We start from the raw sequence: 22,483 nt of genomic DNA on the forward strand, positions 1-22,483 counted from the left end.
ATTTGGGCCAGAAGGGACCAGAAAGCCCATCTCATTCCAACCCCCTGCCATGGGCAGGGACACCTTCCACAATCCCAGGTCGTTCCAAGCCTCATCCAACCTGGCCTTGGACACTGCCAGGGATCCAGGGGCAGCCACAACCAAGGTTACCCTCCTTCTGTTTACACAGGAGAAAATGAAATAGCTCATAGATCACTTGCTGAGTGGGACCACCAGGCCAGCACAGTCTCTGGGTCCGTGTTATAATCTGCATGACTTCCACCATCCCTTCCCAAAGGACACTGCTCTTGCTTGTAGCAAATGTCACAAACTGTTGTTTCCAAAAGCCAAAGCTGGAGCATCACCACCACCTTTCTCCTCCTCCTGTGTCCCTGCCTCAGGAGGACATCCTGGAGCTGAAGAGGCAGCTGTCCCTGGCTGATGGCCAGCTACGAAAATCCGAAGTCTCACGGAAGCGCCTGGAGATCAGCAACAGGAAACTGCTCCTGTTTGTGCAGGTGAGGTGTGGAACTGCCCCGCTGCTGCAGCATCACCACGGCCTCTTTCCCTCAGGTTTTGCAAGTCCAATCAACTTCCTGCTCCATAAGCAAAAGGGTTTTTTTCCCTGTCTCACCCTAAAAAGTCACTCTCTTGGTTAGGAGGAAGCAGGGAATGAACTCACATCTCCTAGGAGCGATGCAAACTCCGTGGTGCAGGTTTTGCTGGTGGCTCTGCTCTCCCTGGCTCCCTTTGCTGAGGCTGCTCCAGGAGCTGTGCTGTCAAAATCATCTGTGCTCACCTTCCCTTGGTATAGCTGAGGGTTGCTTCTCTATAAATAGGAGCCTAGAGAGTGGGTTTGCTCTTCCAGTGCTTTTTCCTGCCTAGATTTCCTGCAAAATCTCACAGTTTATTCTTTCAGTTGTCTGGTTTTCCACTTCATTCCCTATATTTGGAATACCAGTATGTGTAATTAGTAAACTGGCCAGCATGGGAAGCATTAGTACTGAGTGTATCTGCTATGGCTACTGGTGGCCTGTCCCAAGAACTCTTGAAATCAAGCAGAAACAGAGGAGCAAAAGGAAATGTAGATGCTGTGTTCTCTGCTCCAGAGAAAGAAGAATTAAATGCCTCCAGAGCTTCAGCAGTATGTGCTGGAGCCTGTGCAGTTTGGGGTCAGACTTTGGAAATGGATCTCACTTGACCCCAGGGTCAAACATCACAGATTTTGCGCACTGGAGCAAAATATCTTCCTTTTTTCTCCACCCCTCAGTAGTGTTGGAGAAGTCATGAACCGTGCATGGTAATGAGAGCTTACACATGCAGGTCCAACCCAGGAGCCAGGGGTTGCTGGCAGCAATGATCACTGAAATGCAGCCTGCAAAATTATTCCTTGGAAGAGAATTTTTGTGTTGCATTTCATATATTTTAGCAGTGGTATTAAAATGCAGAATTCAGTGTCTGTAGATTCACAAATGCTGCCTGAGCTGCAAAAGGCCTTGAGATATTCGCTTCAAGGGCAATGAATAAGCAGAAGCTGATTACTGTCATATTAAATCTGATCATCAGGAAAAACCCATGGGGTTTGTTCTCAGGAATTATTCATTCCTACAAGTTTGAATTTTTTTTTTTTTTTCTGTTGTTGCATGACAGAACGTTCACAAGGTCCTGAGCACACACAGTGATTTACCAGATGAGAAAAGGTAGGAGATGGCTTCTGGGAATGGTGAACAGCAACATGAAATGTCCTTTTCTGACCTTTCCCAGGGGAAAGTGCTTCACACGTAACCTATCCAGAGTTTCTAAACTTACTTTCACTTTGGAAGTGAAACCATGGGAGAAAGATGATCTGGAGACTGCTGGTGGGTTGGTGCTGGGGGGATTTGGTCTCTGTCCAGGCTTTTTTGGGGAGTGAGCAGCTGAAACTCTGCTCTGGTTAAATTGCTCTTGTTAGCACAGACCCCAAGCAGGTTGCTTCAGAGCAGCAGAATTTTGACCCACCTGCTTTTCCAAACATAAATCAGGTTTTGGCTGCAGGACCACATCCTTTTTCATCAGCAGTTAGAGTAGATAGAGTGTAAGCAAAGAGCTCACAAGACTCTCAGCTGCATGAATGGCTGCAGAAATAGAGCTCAGGTTTCTGGACTCCCCTCAAACCAGAGCCCATCTCCTATCACTTGAGCATAAATGTATCACAACTCTGTGTGTGTTTTTAACTGATTAAATCATTGAAAAGTCACTGTCCCATCGATAATGACCAGTCCCTTAAAAAAGTTAGTTTTTAAGAGGGATGGAAATCAGTTTTTAAGTTTCCAAGTTGGTTATTTCTAATATAATGAGGGGGAAATGCTTTTGACAAATTCTCAAGAATACTTTGCTATTTGTCTGTAACAAGGCGATGCAAGTGTGTCTAACAGATACTTAAATGCTGAGGGATGGAGATGCAACCCCCTAAACACACAGAATTTCTGTAGCACATCCTTCCTGAGAGGCTGGCCAGGATTGTCAATGACCATTCTCTGACAGAAGTATTGATGGCACTTTCCGTATTTATAAGCGTCAACCACGAAACAGAAGAGGATAAAACAGACGCAGTCTCAGACACATCTCTTCCATCTTCAGATCTTGTTGACCTTTTGCTATCAGAAGCTAAAGAACTGTTAGCGCCAATCCTCTTCAACAAGGACGGTAAGCACTAAATTAACCAGAGACACCTAAATCCCAGCAAGTCTCAGGGACCTCTGTGAGTGTTATTGACAGTTTCCAGCACCTTCCGTATTTTTCCATACCAGTTGAGTCTGCCTGATTCTCTCACGCTCACTGAGATGTAATTACCCTCCCTATATCCATGTGACTCATCTTTGAATCTGCAATGCAGACTCGCAGGGTATGGAGTCAAAGACTTGTGCCCAGGGCCAGAGGAAAGGTGTTTATCCCGGCAAAAAAACCCCAACAGGCAGGAGGATGGTTTCACAGAATCATTGAAATGCTGGTTGAAAGGGACTGCTGGAGATCAGATCTTCTGCTCCAGGTGGGACCATGCCAGTAGAGGGGATCTGCAGTGGGTTTAGCCTGCCAGGATGGAGATCTGCAGCCTTCCTGGATGGTGTTCCCTCACTGCTCTGTGACAAAGATCTTCCCAGCACCCAGCCTGAGCTCCCCCAGGGGCACAGCCTGTGGCCACTGCCCCCAGTTACACTGGCTGCACTGCCAAGAACAGCTCGGCTCCAGCATCCCTTAATTGCCCCTGACGTAGCAGCGGGGGCTGTGAAGTTGCCTCTCGGCCTCCTCTTTGCAAGGCTAAACAAGCCCAGCTCCCTCAGGCCTCCCCAGCCTCTCCCTGCAGGCCTGGGGCTTCCTTTGCTGGACCCTGTCCAGTTTCCCAACAGCTTTAAACACAGGATCTAAACTTTCCTTTCACCATCCAGGTACAACTACAGCAATGCTGAGCAGAAGGGAACAGTCACCTCCCCGTTTCCTTGAAGTACAAACCAGCCATGCTCCCTTTTCCTCACATGTCTGTGAGAAAACCAGGGAACAGGCATCCAGCTCCGTGGGAGTCTGGATTAACTTTCCCAGTCTGGGACTCTGAGCTGGTCCATGAGCCATAAACTTTTCTTGGCAGCAATAATATGACCCTGCTTGTCTGTTCACACACAAAATGAGTGTCTGACCTCCTCAGTGTCACGTCCAGGTGAATGCACAGCCCCAAACAGGTGCCCAGTCCTTGCTCTTCGATGCTATTCACCAACTCAGCGTGGCCACGGCCCAGCACTGGCTTTGTCTCAAAGCACAAGACACAAAGGAAATAATTGCAGCCTTTCAGAAGCACCTCTGGTTTACGAGCACTGTCAGCATACTCTGAGTTCCTGCCCCATTTAAATGTGCATTATCATAATGCAGCAGCACGGCTCGCATTGGGCACGTTCTCTTCACTAACACTTGGCTCTGTGCTTCCATCTGCAGCTCTGCCATGGGACAGGGACCAGTGCCTGCCTGCTGAAGGAATTCCAAATTACAACGAGTAGGTGTCAAAACTGCCATGGTCTGTAATTTGGACAACACACATACTAAAAATTCCTGTTTGCTTTGTTGGGGTTTTTTAACCGAAACTGTTGCTTGACAACTTTTGATCAGACAGTCTAGGAGAGGCCTCCAGATGGCCATGACAGAGAAATACTGTGAAATTCCTAGACAGCAAGAGACTTCCTGCCCTGCACGGTGTGGATTCCTGGATTTCTCTTTTGCTTTATAAAATGCTGGTTTTCCTTCAGGCCAGATGGGAATTTGTGGTTCTGTAGCTTGTCTAGCTGGCATTTTTATAGTGAGTTCTGTGTAAGGGAAAAAGCATCACTGGGTATGTTAATCTTTTATGTTGTGGTATCGAGATGCTGTGAAGCTCCAGACAAGGAGAGCAGGATGACATGGTTTTGTTTGGACCTTAAATTGTTAAATTTCCCTGAAACCTCTTAAATGGCTTTTATTTAACAGAGCCATTTCCTGAAGTTATCTGAAAGGGCACTTTGAGACCTACATGTCTCCTACCGCTTTCTTAGCTTAACTCAACCTGAAGATCTGCCAGCACAGTTTTTGTTTAGGTACAAAGTACCCATCTGCAAATGATAATTTCAAGGTTATGAAAAGCATTTTCAGACAAAACAGGCAGCCTGCACAGTCTAACCAGGCAAGATCTGTGGCTTCCTCTTCTTTCCTACATAACTGGTGCTGTCTTCACATTATCCTCTGTGTCCTTTTCCCAAACTACCTAAGGTATATTTCTCCTTTTCAGCCACCTTCATCAGAAGACCACGTGGCCCCCTCCTGCAGGCCAGACCAAGAGTGACCAACCACAGCCACCAAGCCCAACGGAACTGCCTAAGAAGCCAACATAAATATCCCCTGGCTTGGTGGTGCTCCGAACCATGGCCATCCATCCCATGGGAGATGGGAAAGACACCCCCCAGGCACCTCAGCTTCCAGGCAAAGCAGACTGAGAACAAGCTTTCTAACACAAGACTAATTCTTCCTAACCATCCAAGACTTTTTCAGCAACCTCCCCTGCGTGTCTACCTCCGAGTTATCATACAAGGCTTTTTGCTCACGGTTTTGCAGCTTTATAGGAAAAATACTCTCAAGAGGCTACAGAGGCCTGGATTTCAGTGGCAGCCTTTTAGAGCTTGTATTCTGGGTAGTATGAGTGTACCTGAGGGACTCAGGGGTCTCCAACAGACCCCTTTTGGTATTTCAGATGAAAAACCAAAGTCTATTTAGTGACTGTAATCAAAGCAGCTTAATCCGTAGTGTCCTAGCTGTCTTGGGATAGGTACTCCTCTTTTTATTCTTTTTGTATAGCTTATCCCAGCTGCAGTGCTTGAAGTGGGAAGCAGCACCTGAGGCAGTTGTTGGCCAGAGTGCAGGACAGCCAGCAGGATGCTCCAGTCACAACATGGTGCTGGACACCGAGCCCTCCCCGGAGTGCGGGGCGGGACATAGTGGGCATAGTGAACATAGCTCAGTAAAGGTCCCTGGTGTCACTGGGAAAGGAGATCCACATGATGCAACACTGAGACAGCAATGAATGGGGAGCAGATCTGAGACGGGCAGAGGTCTGGAAAATAAAATGGAAACACTCCTCGCAAGGAGTTTTTGCTCTCTGGGTTCTGATTGCAGCTGCTGCGTTCAGCATCTCACAGAAAAAGACACAGCCTGAGACCATTTTTCTTCCCTCTTATTTTGGCAGCTCCTAGGGAAATGCATTGAGAAGTTGCAGGGAAATGGGGTACAATCTGGCTTTTACAAATAATTTTTTAAGATTACTTCAAATCTTCTTTGTGGGGGTTCAAAGCATGTGGATCCTTTATAATCTAAATTAAAGGCTTAGGAAAAATCATGACCCTCACCAGTGTCTCCTGCACTCGAGGTATCACTGCACTGCTAAACCAGCAACTGTGTGGTGCAATATATCATATAAATAACCAGTCTGAAATTTTGGGTAGACTTAATTTCACAGCTCGGGGTAAATTAAATCTTGGGAGTGCATACCTCAGAATATAAATTAAAGGACTTCTTTTAAAAGGGAACATAATCCTTTGGACCGGACACAAGGAATATTCCCAGGAAGGAGAAAATATTCATCTTGGGATACCCTGTGTTTAATAGCTCATTCCCCAATGCTCTCTGCTGTGATGGAATGATAGCAAATCCTGGTGTTACCTGTGGGTTTGGCCCTATGGCTTTGTTCTCATCGCCTGTGTTACACAGACAGGTAAGAGGTGCACACAGCAAAATCCAGTCTCACCAGTCTGGTGTACCCTGACTCTGGAAGAACACCTCCAGTTCCTCTGGGGTTACCCAGCAGATCCCAATCTGCTCCTGGCAGGGTCTCTTCAAAAGCATTTGGCTGGAAGTGGCATCCTAGGGAGATGTCTCCAGCCACTGCTTGTCACACTCGTCAGGAAACATCACTAACAGGATTTTGGGAAGGAGCAGGTCTTGGGCTGTGCTGTATCATTTCATATACCCAATGGCACTTGAGACACCTGGGAGAAAAAGGGCAAGTTATGGGGAAAACACTACTGCTTAGGCTGCACTTAATCAGTTGGAAAATCAACAATCTGTTGTGGAAATCAACAGAAGCTTCAATACCACCTCTGACAATCACGGAATACTTTTCTCAAAACACGAGTATTGAACTCCACCTCCTTGAGTGCTGGAAAGGCACAGACCAGTACTGTCCCAGCAGGGACCAGACACATGGTCTGAAAGAGAAATCCTTGATGCTGCTTCCATAGTCTGTATTATTCCATAGATCTGTATTTTAAGGTCCCAAGAGAGAAGATTTTGTATAAAAGCATCACAGTGGGCTTGGATGAGACAAGCATCGTGCAGTTGGTGCTAGCACCTGGCAAGGGGTGGAAATGAGGTGATGCTGCCCCAAGGCCACTGTATTTGGGGTCTCCTGAGCTGTCTGTTACCATGAGAGCTGTAAAGTTCTTAACCTTTCCAACAGTCCCAACAGCTCTGTGCTCTCAGCTTACTGGCAGCCCCTCTAGAAAGGAAATCTTCCACGTTCTCATCAGCCACTGGAGATCCTCACATCAAACAAGGATCAAGCATTGCGTGCTTCCTAAAGCTTTCATATTTCTCAGCTGGTTTCCAATATTTCCTTTGAATTTACCATATTCCTTTTGCCTTTGCTTCAAGCCCAGCAGGCTTCCCTCTCTCTATTAATCCCGTTGCTCCTAACGCCACCTCTGCAGAGCAGTGCTCAGAGCTAAGCTCTGACGAGAGCTGTGCTCCTGGAGGTGATGCTGATTTCAGTGACCCAGAATAACAAACCTGTGTCAAGCTTTACTCCCAGGCAAGGGGAATTAGGCAGAACTCAGCCAGTCACAGGGTGACATCTCACAGAACTACCAAGAGGCAAAAGGGAAAATGCACAAAGGAACAAACAGCACAGAAAGAGAAGTTATTTAAATATGTTCTTCATTCACGCAGGACCTGTCTAGCGCTCTACAAGAGAGCTGAATTCTGGATCAATTTGCAATACTTTTGGCTTGCTTCTAAGGTTGTGGAGATGTGCTGCTGTAGCAATGTGCTGTGTTTGTCTCAGAGAATCTGCCTCAGAGGGTCCCAGCATGACTGCACAGAAATGAGAAGGAGTATTTGTGATAAAAATGAGACCTGAATGGTATTAGATCTTCCCAAGTGGGCTTCCAGATCCTGAAGGGATCCTATAAGAAAGATGGAGGGGGATTTTTTACAAGAGCATATAGTGACAGGACAAAGGAGAACGGCTTCACACTGACAGAGAGTAGGTTTAGATATCAGGAAAAACTTCCCTGTGAGGGTGGGGAGGCCCTGGCACAGGGTGCCCAGAGCAGCTGTGGCTGCCCCTGGATCCCTGGGACTGCCCAAAGCCAGGTTGGATGAGGCTTGGAGCAGCCCGGGACAGTGGAAGGTGTCCCGGCCGATGGCAGGGGGTGGAACTGGATGGGCTTTAAGGTCCCTTCCAACCCCAACCATTCTGTGTTTCCATGATTCTATGATAGGCTGGAAAATGGCAAATATTTTATGAGCCAAAATGCAGAGAGACCCCCATAAAGAGAGCATGTCAACACACTGCAGGTGATCAACTCAAAAAGATACATTTAAAGAGCATCAGCAGGATCAGCTGTTGAGCTGGAAGCTTTGGGAGTTAAACATCACTGATGGGATTGGGTTTATTTTGTATTTCTCTTATGCAAAGCAGAAATTCAGTTCTTAGCTGCTGGTGGGTCGGGAGGGTGGGAGACCCCTCTGCCTCACAAAATAAACCAAACCAGCACTGGAGTATCTATTTTAACAGCTGCAGAAGCAGGGAAGGCAGGGCAGGGAGCCACCTCGGCATTATCTTGGAAGGTGCATGCAGCAGAGCCATTAGCACACAGTTTATCTGCAGTCCCACGGGGAAAGGAACCCAATCTAGGTCTGCTGGACTCGAGCTCATTTAGGTCTCCAGTTTCATCCCTGCCAGTGATCTCTGTCAACTTGCTGTGTGACCTTGGGCAGCACATTTCATCTCAGTTTTGCACCAAAAACCAAACAGGACTGAGAGTGGTATGGGGAAGGAAAAGCCCTAGAGATCCAAGGAATATGGTGGCAACCTCCTGGCACAAGAGGGTCTGTGAGGGCTGTGGGATTGGGTACTGCTGGTCTGTTTTCAGTGAAGAAAGCCTCAATATTTCAACTTTTCCTGGCTCTCAAAACAGCAGACCCAGCTTTTGCTCAGCTTTGGTGAAACAGAGCGAGGTGAAGTGTTTAAAAGGTGTCTTTGCAGAGGCGTGGAGGCAGCAGAGGTGAACTCCAGCCCAGAATAGTGCAGTGGAGTAGGCTGGTGTGTTTATCCCAGTGCTGGAGGCCTCTTTTCTCTCTCAGCTCCACTCAGTGACACCTGGACTGAAGCCCAGGTTTAGAGAGTGGAATACACCTCCACGCTGCTTTAAATGTGGCTCTGAAAGGCAGGTGAATTTTACTGGTGAATTTTTAAAGCAGGCCTTGAATGTTTAAACAGTGCTGAATTTCTAAGGGTTGTTGAACACGTGTGGAAGACGGCTGGACAGCACCTCCTCAGCATGACACTGCAGAAAGGGCTGGGCTGGCGGTGTGAAGCTGCCTTTCCTTTCCTGCTTTTCCTCAGGGATCCAGGGGGATCCTTCTCCTGCTCAGGGCTGAGTCTACTCCAGCAGCTCCATGACAGACCACTGAATTTTCTGGCCTCGCTGATTGCAGCTTTGCCACAAACCTCCTTGGCAGCTCCCTTCAGCTGCTTTCATAATAAGGCAAATAGGAATAACAATACCATGAACAATCCCTACAAGCTTTTTCCTGCACGTGATGCGCCAATGCACTTGAATTGCTGTTGAGTATTTTTAATTTAGGCCACTAGATGAGGCATAGAAGTTGAGACAAAAGCAGAGTTTGAAGTGAAATGCCCTTGGAATGGGGGAAGTGGAGGTTGAATGATATCTCCAGTCCAGATGTCCTTCCAGGAAGACATTCTCCTTTCGAACTGCAGGAGTTCCTGGGCTGGGCTGCTGAGGGGTGAGAACTTCTTTCTGAGCAGCTCCCATGAGGAAAAACTGAGGGTCAGTGCCAGCCCTTGAGGCAAACACCCAGTCCTGGCAGGGATTGGACAGTCAGGGCCCTTGGGGATGCCCTGGGGAGTTGGCCCTGTGTCAGGGGAAAAGGCAGCCCACTGACACTGGAAAATGCCAAGGTGACCTTCGGGCAGCAGGAGAAAACAAACGTTGGAAAATGAGAATTACAGTCAGGGCTGCACAGCAGAGAAAAGGATGGTCTGGGACTCACCAAAATCTCTTCCAGCTTTTATGACCTGAACAAAAGGGAAACCACCACAGCTAGGGCACAAAGTAGTTGCAGGCTGGTGTAAATTCTGTAGCAAGAAGAGAGAAATTGTGCTTTTTTTTTTCTTCTCTTTTCTCTGAGGAAATTTAACAGTAAATGAGGAACAGGAGAGAAACACAACTTCTTTGAAAAAGAAAGTTGCATTGTGATGGGAAATTCAGAATATTTATCTATAAATAAATACATTTTGGTTTTATTCTGAATATATATTTATAAAGTAGATGTTGCAGGCCTTGAATAACTTTGTGGCTTTTGATGCCAAGTTGTGCTGTAAAGGTCTTTAGGAAAAGTGCTCTGACTCTGCGGGCTGCAGCCTTGGGAGCTCTGACATTCGATGGTCTGTGGGTTGGTTGTTTTTGAGCAATGTCAGGCTAGTCTCCTCAGTCTGAGATAGCAGAACATTTCAGGAAATATTGCTGATCAGAAATAGCACTGCAGCTTCCTGAAATGCCTGCCCAGATAAGGGGACACTCCACAGCTGGAAGTGATAAGGAGGCAGGAAAAGACAAAGCAGCAGTAAATGTGATGTTACTTCAGTACCAGCAGGCAAAGGGGCAGCTGGGCCTCAGGGAGAACGTGAAAGGAGACTGTGAAGGTGCAAAACATTCCCCAGCTGGTCTCCCATATTCCTCTCCTCCACCACTCCTTGACACCCCAAAGTCGGGCAGTGCTGGCATCATTTCCTCCACAGAGCCACGGCCTCAAGGACTGTCACTGGCTGGTGACAACTCCCCAGCACACAGCCTGACAAACAGGGGCCACTCACCCTGAGCTCCAAAGCTCCCCAAGATTCACCAAACACTGCACAGATTTTCAGAGCTGGGAGGAGAGGGGGAAGCTGAGAGGTGAGGATGCATCCCAGTGTCCTTCTCAGTGTCGCTTGGCTGGGTTATCCCCTTGTACCTCATTGGAGAGTACAGTTTGGGGAATATTTGCTCAAGGTGTGGGTTCACAGGTGTGTAATAAGCCACGTAATAAATCAAATAATACAGTGCAGTGATAGAGTTAAGGGCTGAGGTGAGCAGGTCCCTCTGCTCATGAAGGGCTGATCCACCCTGGGATGAACAGAATTAGGTTCTGTTTGGGACCTGTGGCTCTGCCTCCTCCAGCCCTGACCCGAGCAGGTTCCTCCTCCTCAAGGGCAGGTGCCAGTTTGGGGAGAATCATAGAAACATAGAATATCCTGAGCTGAAAGGGTCCCATCAGGATCATCGGGTCCAACTCCTGGCCCTGCACAGACACCCCAACAATCCCACCCTGTGCATCCCTGAGAGCATTGTCCAAGCACTCCCTGAGCTCTGGCAGGGTTGTTGCTGTGACCACTCTGTGGGATGGGGTGAGCTCATCTCCACAGACATCCCTCGTTATTCTCCCTTTCTGCCCTCATGAGACCCCACCTGGAGACGTGCCCGGGTCTGGAGTCCTCAGCACAGGAAGGACATGGAGCTGCTGAAGCGAGTCCAGAGAAGGCAGCAAGATGATCAGAGGGATGGAGCAGCTCTGCTGTAGGAAAAGCCTGAGAGAGCTGCGGGTGTTCACCTGGAGAGAGCTCCGCGGAGACTTCAGAGTCCCTTCCAATGCCTAAAGGGGCTTAGGAGAGCTAGAGAGGAACTCGCGACAAGGGATGAAATGCCAGGCCAAGGGGGAACGGCTTCCCACTGCCAGAGGGCAGGTTTAGGTGAGATATTGGGCAAGAATCTCGCGCCTCACGGCCGGGACCCACCCTCCCCTCAGCGAGATGGCGGCGGGGGGGCCGCACGTGCGCGGGGGCGGGGCCTGCCCGCGCCCCCCTCAGCACAATGGACAGCGCCCCGCGGGGGGCGGGGCCGGGGCGGGGCCGGCCGAGGGGCGGGGCCGCGGCAGCCGCGGGAGCCGCCGAGGGCGGGATGGGTCCGGCCGGGCTGCGCCGCGCCCGCGGTGAGAGGGAGCGGGACGGGCGGGAGGGGAGGAGGGAGCTGGGATATGGGATCGGGAATAGAATATGGGTGTGGGATACGGGAGGCGGCCGCGGTGGACAGCTCTCTCCCGGGGTCCCTCGGGGCCACCGTGTGAGAGAGGGGCGGGGGGGGGGGGGGGGGCGTGAGGGGCGTGAGGATTTTCCCGCCCGGTGTGCCCGGGCCCGTCGTGAGGGGACACAGCAGGGGCGGTGGTGGGTGTGGGGGCGCCGGCAGCCGCTATCCTTCAGCCACGGGAAGCCGAGAGGGGAATTTCAGTCATAATCCTGTGGGATCAGGGAGGGAGCCGGTGAAGACCCGGGCGGTGGGCTCGGGCTGGCCGGGGATCTCTTCAGGTCAAGGACAAAAGACAGCGGTTTTAAAGTTGTCAGGTTTGTGTCGTGCCTGGGGGGAGTGGGACGGACGCGGCCGAGGGGCGGGTGGGGCTCGTCCATGTGGGCTGAGCCGTGGAGGGGGCTGCGAGTGGGACCCCAGCATCAGCCCCAGCGGCTCCGGGAGTTCAACAAATCTACCCTGAAAGCAGCCCTGAAGTATTCGAAAAACTTAAAGGGTGACCTCGCTCAATGGCTGTTAAATGCATTGATGGATTTAACAGGTTGCCCAGAGAAGCTGGAAATGTACAAGGCCGGGTTGGACGGGGCTTGGAGCAAGCTGGGATTGTGGAAGGTGTCCCTTCCCATGGCAGGGGGTGGAACTGGATGGGCTTTAAGGTCCCTTCCAAACCATTCTGTAATTCCATGTTTTCAAGTCAGCTTCTAGGTGAACCAAGTATGTTGTCTGGGTCACTTGGCTTAACTCCTCCAAGCAGTAAAATTGGTCTGTAGATGGTGAGAAGGCGCTTGAGTTGATGGCACTACTTACCTGGTGGGGCTGATGACAGCCAGCCTCTGTTCAAAGAAAATACAGCTGCAAACTTCACTCAAGGCAGACTGAAACAGTTTGCTGGTGCTTTGTTGTGCTGTCGAGTGAGCTGCTGCCTGGGTGTACTCTTGATTTGCACGTTAAACTGAAGCATGGGGTCCTTGGCACAAGAAGGATATAGACTTGTTGAAGTGGGTCCAGAGGAGGCCATGGAGATGCCCCAAGCACTGGAGCCCCTCTGCTTTGGAGCCAGGCTGGGAGAGCTGGGGGTGTTCACCTGGAGAGGAGAAGGCTCCAGGGAGAGCTCAGAGCCCCTTGCAGGGCCTAAAGGGGCTCCAGGAGAGCTGGAGAGGGACTGGGAACAAGGACTGTGAGTTTGATGAGGCCCTGGCACAGGGTGCCCAGAGAAGCTGTGGCTGTCCCTGGATCCATGGAAATGTTCAAGGCCAGGTTGGACATTGGGGCCAGTGGAAGGTGTCCCTGCCCATGGCAGGGGGTGAAAGAAGATAGGCTTTAAGGTCCCTTCCAATGCAAACCATTCCAGGATTCTGTGTCTCCGTTCTTAGATTGTATTTGAGAATTGAACTATTTCCTATACTGTGGATGGATAAATCAATGTGCTATGACTTCCTGTGGAGTAGGCAGGTGAGGAATGAGGGGCTTTCCTTCAGGAATGCTTATCTCCTGCTGCAGGCTGGCAAATAGCAGGGAGTTAATGTGTTGCTGTGCATAAAAGTTCCATGGTGGTTTTTTGGTGAGAAAATTACCTTACGAGATGGATGTGTGGAAATATTGTGCCTGGAGCTTGTTGTGATACACACATGGAAGAGAAACAGCTCTGAGGGCAGAGTGCTGGACACTGTTCCGTTTCCTTCTTCCCCTCAGCCAAAAAGACTCTTGCTTATTGTGTGGTCAGGAATGTGTAAATGTTGTTTGGGTGTTTGTGTTGCTTGCCTTTGGTTTTGATCCATACCAGGACTCCAGGTACCTCTGCCAGGTGTAGGAGCAGTGCCCAGGCTCCACCTCAGCACAGTGACCTGCACCCTCTGTGCTGCTTCACCTCATCCAGAAGTGTTTCTCTGGGGGCAAGATCAAGCCCTGCCTGAGCAGGTGTCTGCTTCTAAAAGATGGTAAAGGTTTATTGTGGCGCCGTTCCACCTTGAGGCTTCCTTATATCAAGCTTCAAAAGACTTGTTCTTAAGTTCTTAGGTGAAAAAGCTCTAATAAATATCCTACAGCTTGGTACCATGTTATTAATCTGTGTGTAAAGCATCAATTACAATATCTCCCTAAGAGAAAGGCACTCCAGGCAGAGGAAATGTTGCACACCTTTCTCTCCACCTTTCTCTAGAAGGGAGGAGGAAAGAATACAGCCCCGTGGAGTCCCCCTTTTCTAACTGGAAATGTCAGCTTAGCTGGGTGCCACAGCTGGCTTTCACGTGGTGTAATGGTATTTGAGGAAGTCAAGAATCCTGCTATTTTCAGCAGTTCTGTGTCAAAAACAAAAAAAAAAACCTGCTCAGTTCTCTTCAAGATGAAAAGCAGCCACCACAGGTGGGAGAAGTTAATAAAGTCACTTGCTGCCAGTTCCACATCCAACAGGCAGCTCCAGTGCGGTAGGAGCTGACTGAGTTCTGTGCCTGGATGAGAAGCAGGGGGGGGGTTGATTCAGGGCTTTCTGTGTATTTTATCTATACTCTCAGTTTCTGATTTCCAGCCATTTGGCTGTATTCTGTCAAGTAAGCTGCTCCTACAAATAGCAGAATAGAAGTCAAGCATGTGGAAAATCCCTCAGGTGCACTGTGGCTGATTCTAGAGGAGAAGGAAACACACAGTTAATGTCACTGCCTGTCCCTGTGCTGTGTGTAGTGATGTGTGTTCCTCACGGGAGCCCTCACAGGCCTGGCTCGTGTGCTGGGGGAGCTTTGCACACTGGGGGTGCACCACTGCTTCTTCAGAATCCATTTCTCTGGAATGCTCCCAGAGTTACAGCAAGTGCTATCAGGGGTCCATATCCCTCCTCTTCCCACCTCCTTCCCTGGTACACCCAGCAGGTGGATCTTGAGCTTGTAATGAACTCTCTCTACTTGGTTCTCGGAGGAGTTGCTGTGTGGGCTGGAGCAAAAGGGGTGCCCAGGGAACTGAAGCTCTCAGGGCTCTGTGCTGTTGGCACAGTGTGTCACAGGATGCTTTGAGAAATGTGGTGGCTGCTGCTGTTTTCTGTGTTCAGGTGGGTAAGAACTGAAATACTTTTAGTATCTACTTAGGATGGTTAGGGTTGTTATTCCTGGGATAGTTGTTAGTAGCCAGATTTATTGCTCCAATGCATTGGCAACTCCAACCTCTGAGCTTTTATCAACTATTCTGGGCTTGGCCAGCTGGAATTGAGCCTCTTTCCTGGTGTTTCCCCATGGTACTCCAGGTGTGCTCCACCTGTGGATTGGGGTTTCTATGTGGTCATGCTCTTCACCTGAGTTGTCTTTCCTCATATGTTTTTTTAGCCAGATGCAAATAGGAAGTCGAGCAGGGAGCCTGGGCCACTCTGGAGCTGAATGGATGTTTGAGGAGCAGAGATACTCTCTGGTTGGGTGGTTTCTTTCTGGTGGTTGAATATACCTGTTTATAATTTGAGTGGAACACGAGATGGCTTTAAAAACACATCTGTCCGTGGTGCTAAAGCCCTGGGAAGATGCACGTCTTGAGCTAATGTGGCCCAGGTGCTCCATGGTAACACCTGAGACTCTTTGTCTTTACCAGTGCTAATCATCATCTGCCACTGGGTGGGCCAAGCAGCCACCTTTCACTGCTTTTTCTGATGTTTTTTTTCCTTTTTTTTTCACAGGAATTCTAGCAGGAGTCTCTGTTGCTTTGAGAAGCACAATGACAGTCTCACAGCTCTATTTGGAGAAGAGGGTGTAGAAGGTCTGCTGCCACTGCACTCTCCCGAGGTATGAAAGGTTTCTAGGGCAGGTGTGAGTTATCAGCTGTCATTTTTCCACAGCTTCCTGTGGGTGTAATAGTCACTGGCTCTTTTTTCCAGCCTTCCCTCAGCTGGTGAAGCACAGAGGCAACAAGCCTGTGGCAGTCGGGTCCAGCAGCTGCCAGTGAGCAGTGTGTCTGTCCAAGCAGCAGAGTTCAGGCTGCTAAGCTACAGCTTGTGCCATCCCACTGTTCTGTGGCTGATGACTTAATTTCTGGGCTGTGGGTGATTCTAGACTGGTCTGTCCTGAGCCTTCCTGCTGTGGAGGTTTGTGACCTCCTGCAGAGGTGCAGGAATTCCTGGTGTAGGAGGTGAGGTCAGAATAAGCAAGATCCCAGCTAAATGTGCTTGACAAGGCTTCTCCCGCTCTATTTGCGCTCACAGGGAGGGTCCCTGCCCAGCCTAATCATGTTACAGGTCGTGTTCCAAGGTGCCCTGTGCCTCTTGGCTCAAGTATCTGATACCTGATAGCAGCCCGGGCTTCCTGGGGTGTGCTTGTCCTGCTCCTTTCACTGCACTCTGGGTTGGATGCTCTGCTGGTAGGTTCTCTCTGCATTGACTGGCTTGGCGTGGACTGGCTTTTAGCACCAGTGAGACTGAGAGATCCAGCGAGTCCTGACCTTTGCTCCTGGGGTAATGTGATCCTCTGCAGAGGAACTGTCTGATCGCTGGACCCTATTTCTCCAAAAATCCCCCATTCTCAGGTACTCAAACTTTTAAAGTCCTTTTCCCCTCGCCCTTGCTTAGATTTTACAGTGTGATGGCATTTTGCAGTAATTTTTGAGGGAGAATCTATTGCCTATTCATGTTTCACCTCTGGTTTTGGGCTGAAAATGTCAGGGATAAGTTGTCTGAGTGCTCTGACTGTTGAGTTCAGCGCTACACTGCGTCATGTTGCCGAGGGCTGTGTCTGCTCAGCAGTGGAATTTGAGTGGGGTGGAATGAGCACAGTGCCTCCAACCAGCCGTCCAGCCTTTTGTGTTCCTGATATTCGTGGATGGTATTAGTAGGAGCAGTACAAAGGAATTCCTAAAGGAATTGCAGAAAGCAACCTAATAATGCTTTTTAAAATGATTTGTGTACTTCCCTTGAGATGCTGGTTACTGATGCATGTTTGAGGGTTAAAACCCGGGTAGGAGAGTCTGAGGGAGGAATCCTGATGAGAACAGTGAGAGGTGGCTGGGAGCAGGGAAATGCTGAGGACGGGATTGTTCCTGTTGCCTGTAGTTCTTGCCTCAGTTCAGCTGGAACAGTGGGCATCCTAGCAGTGGGATGTGATTGCCAGCTTAACATCAGGCATGTTCTTTCAGCATGGTGGTTCCTTTTCCTTCCTTTCAGTGAGCTAAAACAACTGAATCCTACTTTGTGCACAAAAGCATTTAAAACACCGCGATATGGGAAGCTGTGGAAGCTTTCAATGAGAAAAATTTTGCCTAATGATTACAGATATAAGGTAAGGAAGGGGCATAGGGGGAAGAATTGCCGTGGAGCTCTGTAAGGCTCCTAAGACAGGCTCCTAAGACAGGCTCCTAAGACAGGCTCCTTCTCCAGAGTACGTTTCATTCTGGCTTTGCATCTCTGTACTGCGCTTTAATTAGCGTGAGTTTTGTTGGAGCTGCAGGTTGAATTTACTGCAGTAGTGTTGGGAAGCAGCACAGGATGCTGGACACAGCCCTGGACTGGGACTGCAGAGACTTGCCTCTGTCTCTGCCACTTACTGGGCAAGATATTCTACCTAATAAATCTCCTTCTCTCTGTTTGTAAGAAAGCTTCTAGTAAGGTCTGTAAAAATTGCCTGGAATGTATTGCGCTGCTTGGCATGGGGGATCTAAAATGTTCCAATTTCTCTCTATTACAGGTGTGTGGTAAAAATGGTGCAGAAATACCAGTCCCCAGTTCGAGTCTACAAATACCCTTTTGAGCTCGTCATGGCAGTGAGTAACACGCAGCACTTTTCCTGCTCCAGCTGCTGAGGGCCAGTGGGAGGTGGGGGACTGGGGGTTTGGCTGGATGTCTGTGACAGCCCTACTGCAGGAGCAGAGCCTCAGCTCTCCTCCTTCAATTTTCCAAGAAAAATAAGGATCAGTATCCCAGCATTAAGAATGGCAGTTTAGTTGTTAGAAGGGGAAAAAAACCCAAGAAAATCCAACCTCCTGTATTTATTCTTTGATGAGGAAGGAAAAAAAAAAATTGACATTGTTAGGCAGGGTCAGTTTGTGGCCAGACACCTTCTTTGCCATATCACCAAATGCCACTCAGTTCAAAATCTGTCCAGATGTGATCCCAATCAGCACTGTAGTATGGATATATCTACAACTGGATTCTGAATAATACTGAGCTTTTTGATTTGGTTAGAAGCTGGAAATCTTTGGGAAAAATCTTCTGTATTGTTCTTCCCTGTCCACTCTGTGATTGAACTGTCAGGAGATCTCTCTCCAAATCTTGTGATTTCCACAAGGGGCTTGAGGGCTGTCATTGAGCTTCATTCACTGGTGATGCAGAAAGCTGCTGTTGACCATGGGAGCTGCTTTAGGCAGAGTTTCTTTGTGATATTGTGGACTTTGTCACAATTAGGTGTGAGTCCAATACCCTTCTCAAAGGTTTGCTGTTGCGTTTCAAGGGCAGCCCTGAGCATTTGGGCATTGTTAGAGGAGCTTGTTTATGAAGTCTTGCAAGGTTTGTTTTGTAATCTACTGGGCATTTCAGTCAGCTGTAGGGATCCCCAGGCTTGGTATTTGCCACTTTTATCCTGCTGCTTCCTCCGTTGCCTGTTCCCAGTTTCTTTAGTTTGTGGGAGCCCAGGAGAGAAGATGGAAAGCTGCAGCCGCTGCAGGCAGCTGACATGAAACCCATGAATGGAAGGAACTCTACTGACTTCCTCTTGACAATGTGGCCTCTTCAAGATTCCTGAGAAATACATGCCTTAAGATTTGTTTTATCCAAAACAGTCTCCAGTCTTTTATTTTGTTAAAACTGGGGGAATCAGTTTGTGAATAAGGAACCCCAAAGGTAGCAGCAGCTTAGAGTGGTTGCTGTTCACTTTGCTCTCTGATCATCCAGATGAACACTGCTTTTGCTGACAGTTGAGCTCCCTCCCAAATCCACCCCTTTTTCTCCCAGTCTTACCCAGATTTGCCATGTTTGTTCACAGCTAAACCAGTAACGTGCCACGGAATTGCCCTGACCAGTCTGGGGCTGATGTTTGTGGCAGTGAAGCTTTCCTGGCTGTGCTCTTTGCTCTCTCAGTGCATCCTGTGTGAGAATAAGACACCAGTATCTGTGATGAAGATCCCGGGAGCCTTTGCTCCATGCACACCTCTCCACGTTCCTGTTGTCTCTATTAGCAGGATAAAGCTGCCACCAGATGCTCCTCAGTCGATTGGCTGCTAATAGAGGAGGGTGGCCTTGAGACAAATCCTTTGTAAGCTTGTTAGCACATGCCTAAAGGACAGGGGCTGGTGAGCTTAATTTTGAAGTGGTTTAGTTTTATTTGCTTTCAGTTTTTCAGCATAACAGAACTTAAAATTCCCTGGGAATTGAGGGCTGGGGTTGTAAATGTCATGCTTTAGTTGTTCAGCAAATCTTAGCAAAGTTGTTAGTCCTCTTTCTTATGAGCAAGTTCCTTTTCCAGGGTCACACAGCAGACTGTGCTGCAGATTAGGGAGCTGAATACAGACCCCTTACACCCCCACCCCGCCCCCCCTTGATGTCCTGTGAAAATCCTGTGTTCCCAGCAGGATCTGCCATTCCAAAGCAGCATTTCAATCTTGTGGTGGTCCATGCAGGCTGAGCTGGATGAAGACTTGGTTACCACTGTTGCTGTGTTCAGATGGAAGCTCCCATTTGTGTGGAGGCAGCGCGGATCTCATGGATCTCACAGAGCTGTCAGGTACCAGCTGTCAGTTGCTGGAAGTTTTGCAGGGAAGAGTGGGTGTGCAGTGAAGCTGTTTTGCTCCTCAGCACGTGGCATTGCTGTTAATCTCCTTCACCATAAATCTGACAGCAGCTTCCTCAGCACTGATACTCAGCTGCTTTCATCTTTTCCCCTCTAATGCTGTGTGGGAACCTTTGGAGTGCCGAGGTCTCAGGCTGTGGTAGGAAAGCAGAGGTCGCAGGGGTGACCCCAAGACACCTCCATGTTTTACAGATCCCTGGGCACCCTTCAGCCTGATACACTTGTGTTTAATTCCTCATTGGGGAGGGTCATCCCTCACAACACAGCCTGAACAGAACACAGGAAGTAAGTTGGGAAAAGCATTTTTCCCTCAGAACCTCCAGCATTTGGACCCTACTGTAGAAAGCAGTGGGTGTGCTTTGCTCACATAGGAGAGTCTGAGAAATAGGGCTGTCACAGCCAAGTTTGGCAAGCAATTCCTTGCTTCCTGACCTGGCTCACACACATGGTGTTTCCCACCCTCAGGAGCAGGAGTTTTCCTCCCTGGACTTGTGCAGAGCCCATGTGTGTGCCTGGGACTGCGCTCCAGGGATGAGCCAGGGCTTTTCCTGGTGGTACCTTTGTTACTGTGTGTCAGGGTAATTGTCTCTGGATTTACACTCTGCCGTTTGCTAATGCTTCTGCAGCTGGGGTTGGAGCATTTGCAGGCAGGAGATTTGACGTGTGTTCCAAGTCCTTGGAAGAACATTCCCCTCCTTGCTCTCTTTGCTAGTCCTCTGCATCTGAGGAAGTAAAAAGAAATCAGCTTAACAAGTCTTTTCTTGTCATTTGGGAGTTCTGAATTTTCTTCTTTTTTCTTGTCCTTCCTTCTAAAAAAGATTTAAGGAAAGGGTGGTTTTTCCACACCTGCCCAAGGTCACTGTAGTCATTTCCACCTGCTTTGTTCCTAACTTGGATTCACATTAATGGCTCAAAAGTATTTCAAACACATATTCAGTGCCTGACACCTTTATCCCTTATACTTGAAAAGAACCTTGACTTCTGTAACGCTTTGTTATCTTGTCATGTTTTTCCTTTCTATTTCATCTTTTTTGTGTGTGTCCTCTTTTAAATGGAGCTGTTCCTCCAGTGGATTGTCCATGCCTCTCTGGGCCTCATCTTGTCTTCCCTTCAGTTAGATCAGTAGATCTGACATTGCATGTCTTCTAATTTTATCTTACAGCCAAGAAAATTCCCAAGTATAAACTTGCTTTTCATTTTCTTTCTGTTGTAGTTGTAGTTGGAAAGCTAAAAGGGATTTTTAAAAAATGTTATAGTGAATGAAAAATCCAGAAGGAGAGGTACCTCTGCCACATATGAGTGATGTAAATATTTGTGAGCCTTCTCTGATGTATTGGGGGACGAGAATTTGGTTAGGGTGAGCGAGTCCAACATGCAGGAAACAGAGCTGAGAGAGATTGCATGTTTAATGTTATTTGCAATGAATTATTAGGTTAGATGAGATAGCTGTAGCTGGAGGGTTTCAGCTTTGAACGTGGTAGGGAGTTGAGTCCCTGTTATTTTTAGTAGTGCCTCACCCCTTCACGGTCACCGTTGACACCGGCCATTTTCATACATTTTAGAGGATTTATAGGATTAGGTCCCTAAAGCTACAGGTTGGGAATAACCCCCCAGAGACCTTACAGGGTCTTCTGTATGTGATGGATAATTTCAGTTGCTGCATTAGTGGTGCAAATGAGAAATCCCTGACAACACTTGGCAATGGTTTCCTCCTCTTGCCACAGTGCACTTCATGTTCAGCTCTCCCTGCTAAGAGCAGTTTATGGTTTCTGCTGCAAGAGAGGGATCTTTCTGCACTGCTATATAAAAATAAGTCGTGATTTTGGAAAAAAAGCACAAAGATCAGGTGTCGGGGGGTTTGCAGAAGCATCAGCTCCCATTGCCTTTGCAGCTGTATTTTGTGCTTGAGACAAAACTGCCGTGGAGCCCCACATGTGCCTGATGTGAGTCGGTGCTGCTTTCTGCTTGACCTCATTTCTTGGTGCTGCCCACGGCATGTGCTGACACATATCTGAGCAGCTGGGAGCCCGAGCTCTTGGACACACACACACACACACACACACAAAGAGCCTTGGTGTGTGTTTCTGTGCTGGCTGAGTGCTGCTCATCAGGCCAGGGCAATTCTGCTCCTGCAGCGAGAATTTGGGTGGGGGTGGCTCCTCTGGCGGTGCCTGTTTGGTGTGGGAGTGTTTCTCATCTCCAGCTTCACTCAGAGTCTCTGATAGACCTGTGGGAGCTCCTGAGTTCCCTGCCTGGGTCTGCAAGTGAAAGCTGCACCATCTGAGCTCCTGGCCTGCACTTCCAAGCAGCTCCCTCACTTCTGGTTTTAGTGGCAATTCAGTGTTCATTGAATCACGGAATGGCTTGCGTTGAAGGGACCTTAAAGCCCATCCCATCCCACCCCCTGCCATGGGCAGGGACACCTCCCACTAGCCCAGGCTGCTCCAAGCCCCAGTGTCCAACCTGGCCTTGGACACTTCCAGGGATCCAGGGGCAGCCACAGCTTCTCTGGGCACCCTGTGCCAGGGCCTCCCCACCCTCCCAGGGAACAATTTTTCCCCAATATCCCATCTAACTGTGCCCTATGGCAGGGTGAAATCATTCCTGTTTGTCCTGTCACTCCATGCCCAAATCCAAAGTCTGTCTCCAGATTTCTTGTAGGCCTCCAAGGTTCTTTACATTTGGTTGATCTGCAGTTTTTTATTTCATAGATAAGATAAAGTAGGAAATTAACAGTGGATGATTCTGTTTCAGCTCAGTACAGTTTGAGTGTCAGAGGTTCTAATGAGCTGAGTGACAAATTTAATTCAGGCTGCAAATGCTGCAAGTTTATTTAAAGTCATAACTTAC

At 48.7% G+C, this 22,483-nt stretch overlaps 2 protein-coding genes across 10 annotated transcripts in view; both read left to right on the top strand.

Annotated features, from left to right (window-relative positions):
- The window catches only part of LOC125334295 (syntaxin-binding protein 4-like), a 48,782-nt gene extending 43,164 nt beyond the window's left edge, over nucleotides 1-5,618 (top strand). For all 4 annotated transcript variants that reach the window (XM_048321010.1, XM_048321012.1, XM_048321011.1 and 1 more), the window contains exons 18-22: nucleotides 381-497; nucleotides 1,630-1,679; nucleotides 2,534-2,664; nucleotides 3,943-4,000; nucleotides 4,766-5,618. In XM_048321010.1, coding sequence (XP_048176967.1) covers nucleotides 381-497; nucleotides 1,630-1,679; nucleotides 2,534-2,664; nucleotides 3,943-4,000; nucleotides 4,766-4,868 — 459 coding nt within the window. In that variant the 3' untranslated portion in view covers nucleotides 4,869-5,618. The remainder of the gene's footprint in view (nucleotides 1-380; nucleotides 498-1,629; nucleotides 1,680-2,533; nucleotides 2,665-3,942; nucleotides 4,001-4,765) is intronic.
- Nucleotides 5,619-11,717: 6,099 nt separating this feature from the next.
- SEC14L5 (SEC14 like lipid binding 5) overlaps nucleotides 11,718-22,483 on the top strand; it is a 39,941-nt gene continuing 29,175 nt past the window's right edge. The window contains exons 1-5 of one of the 6 annotated variants that reach the window (XM_048320500.1): nucleotides 11,718-11,799; nucleotides 15,541-15,646; nucleotides 16,222-16,382; nucleotides 17,017-17,131; nucleotides 17,537-17,612. In XM_048320500.1, coding sequence (XP_048176457.1) covers nucleotides 17,115-17,131; nucleotides 17,537-17,612 — 93 coding nt within the window. In that variant the 5' untranslated portion in view covers nucleotides 11,718-11,799; nucleotides 15,541-15,646; nucleotides 16,222-16,382; nucleotides 17,017-17,114. Of the gene's footprint in view, nucleotides 11,800-12,086; nucleotides 12,209-15,540; nucleotides 15,647-16,221; nucleotides 16,383-17,016; nucleotides 17,132-17,536; nucleotides 17,613-19,463; nucleotides 19,568-22,483 lie in introns of those variants that run through there. The other 5 variants (XM_048320499.1, XM_048320501.1, XM_048320503.1 and 2 more) reach the window with 5 other exon arrangements.

Source organism: Corvus hawaiiensis, chromosome 16, assembly GCF_020740725.1.
Source record: "Corvus hawaiiensis isolate bCorHaw1 chromosome 16, bCorHaw1.pri.cur, whole genome shotgun sequence".
Taxonomy (NCBI): Eukaryota; Metazoa; Chordata; class Aves; order Passeriformes; family Corvidae; genus Corvus; species Corvus hawaiiensis.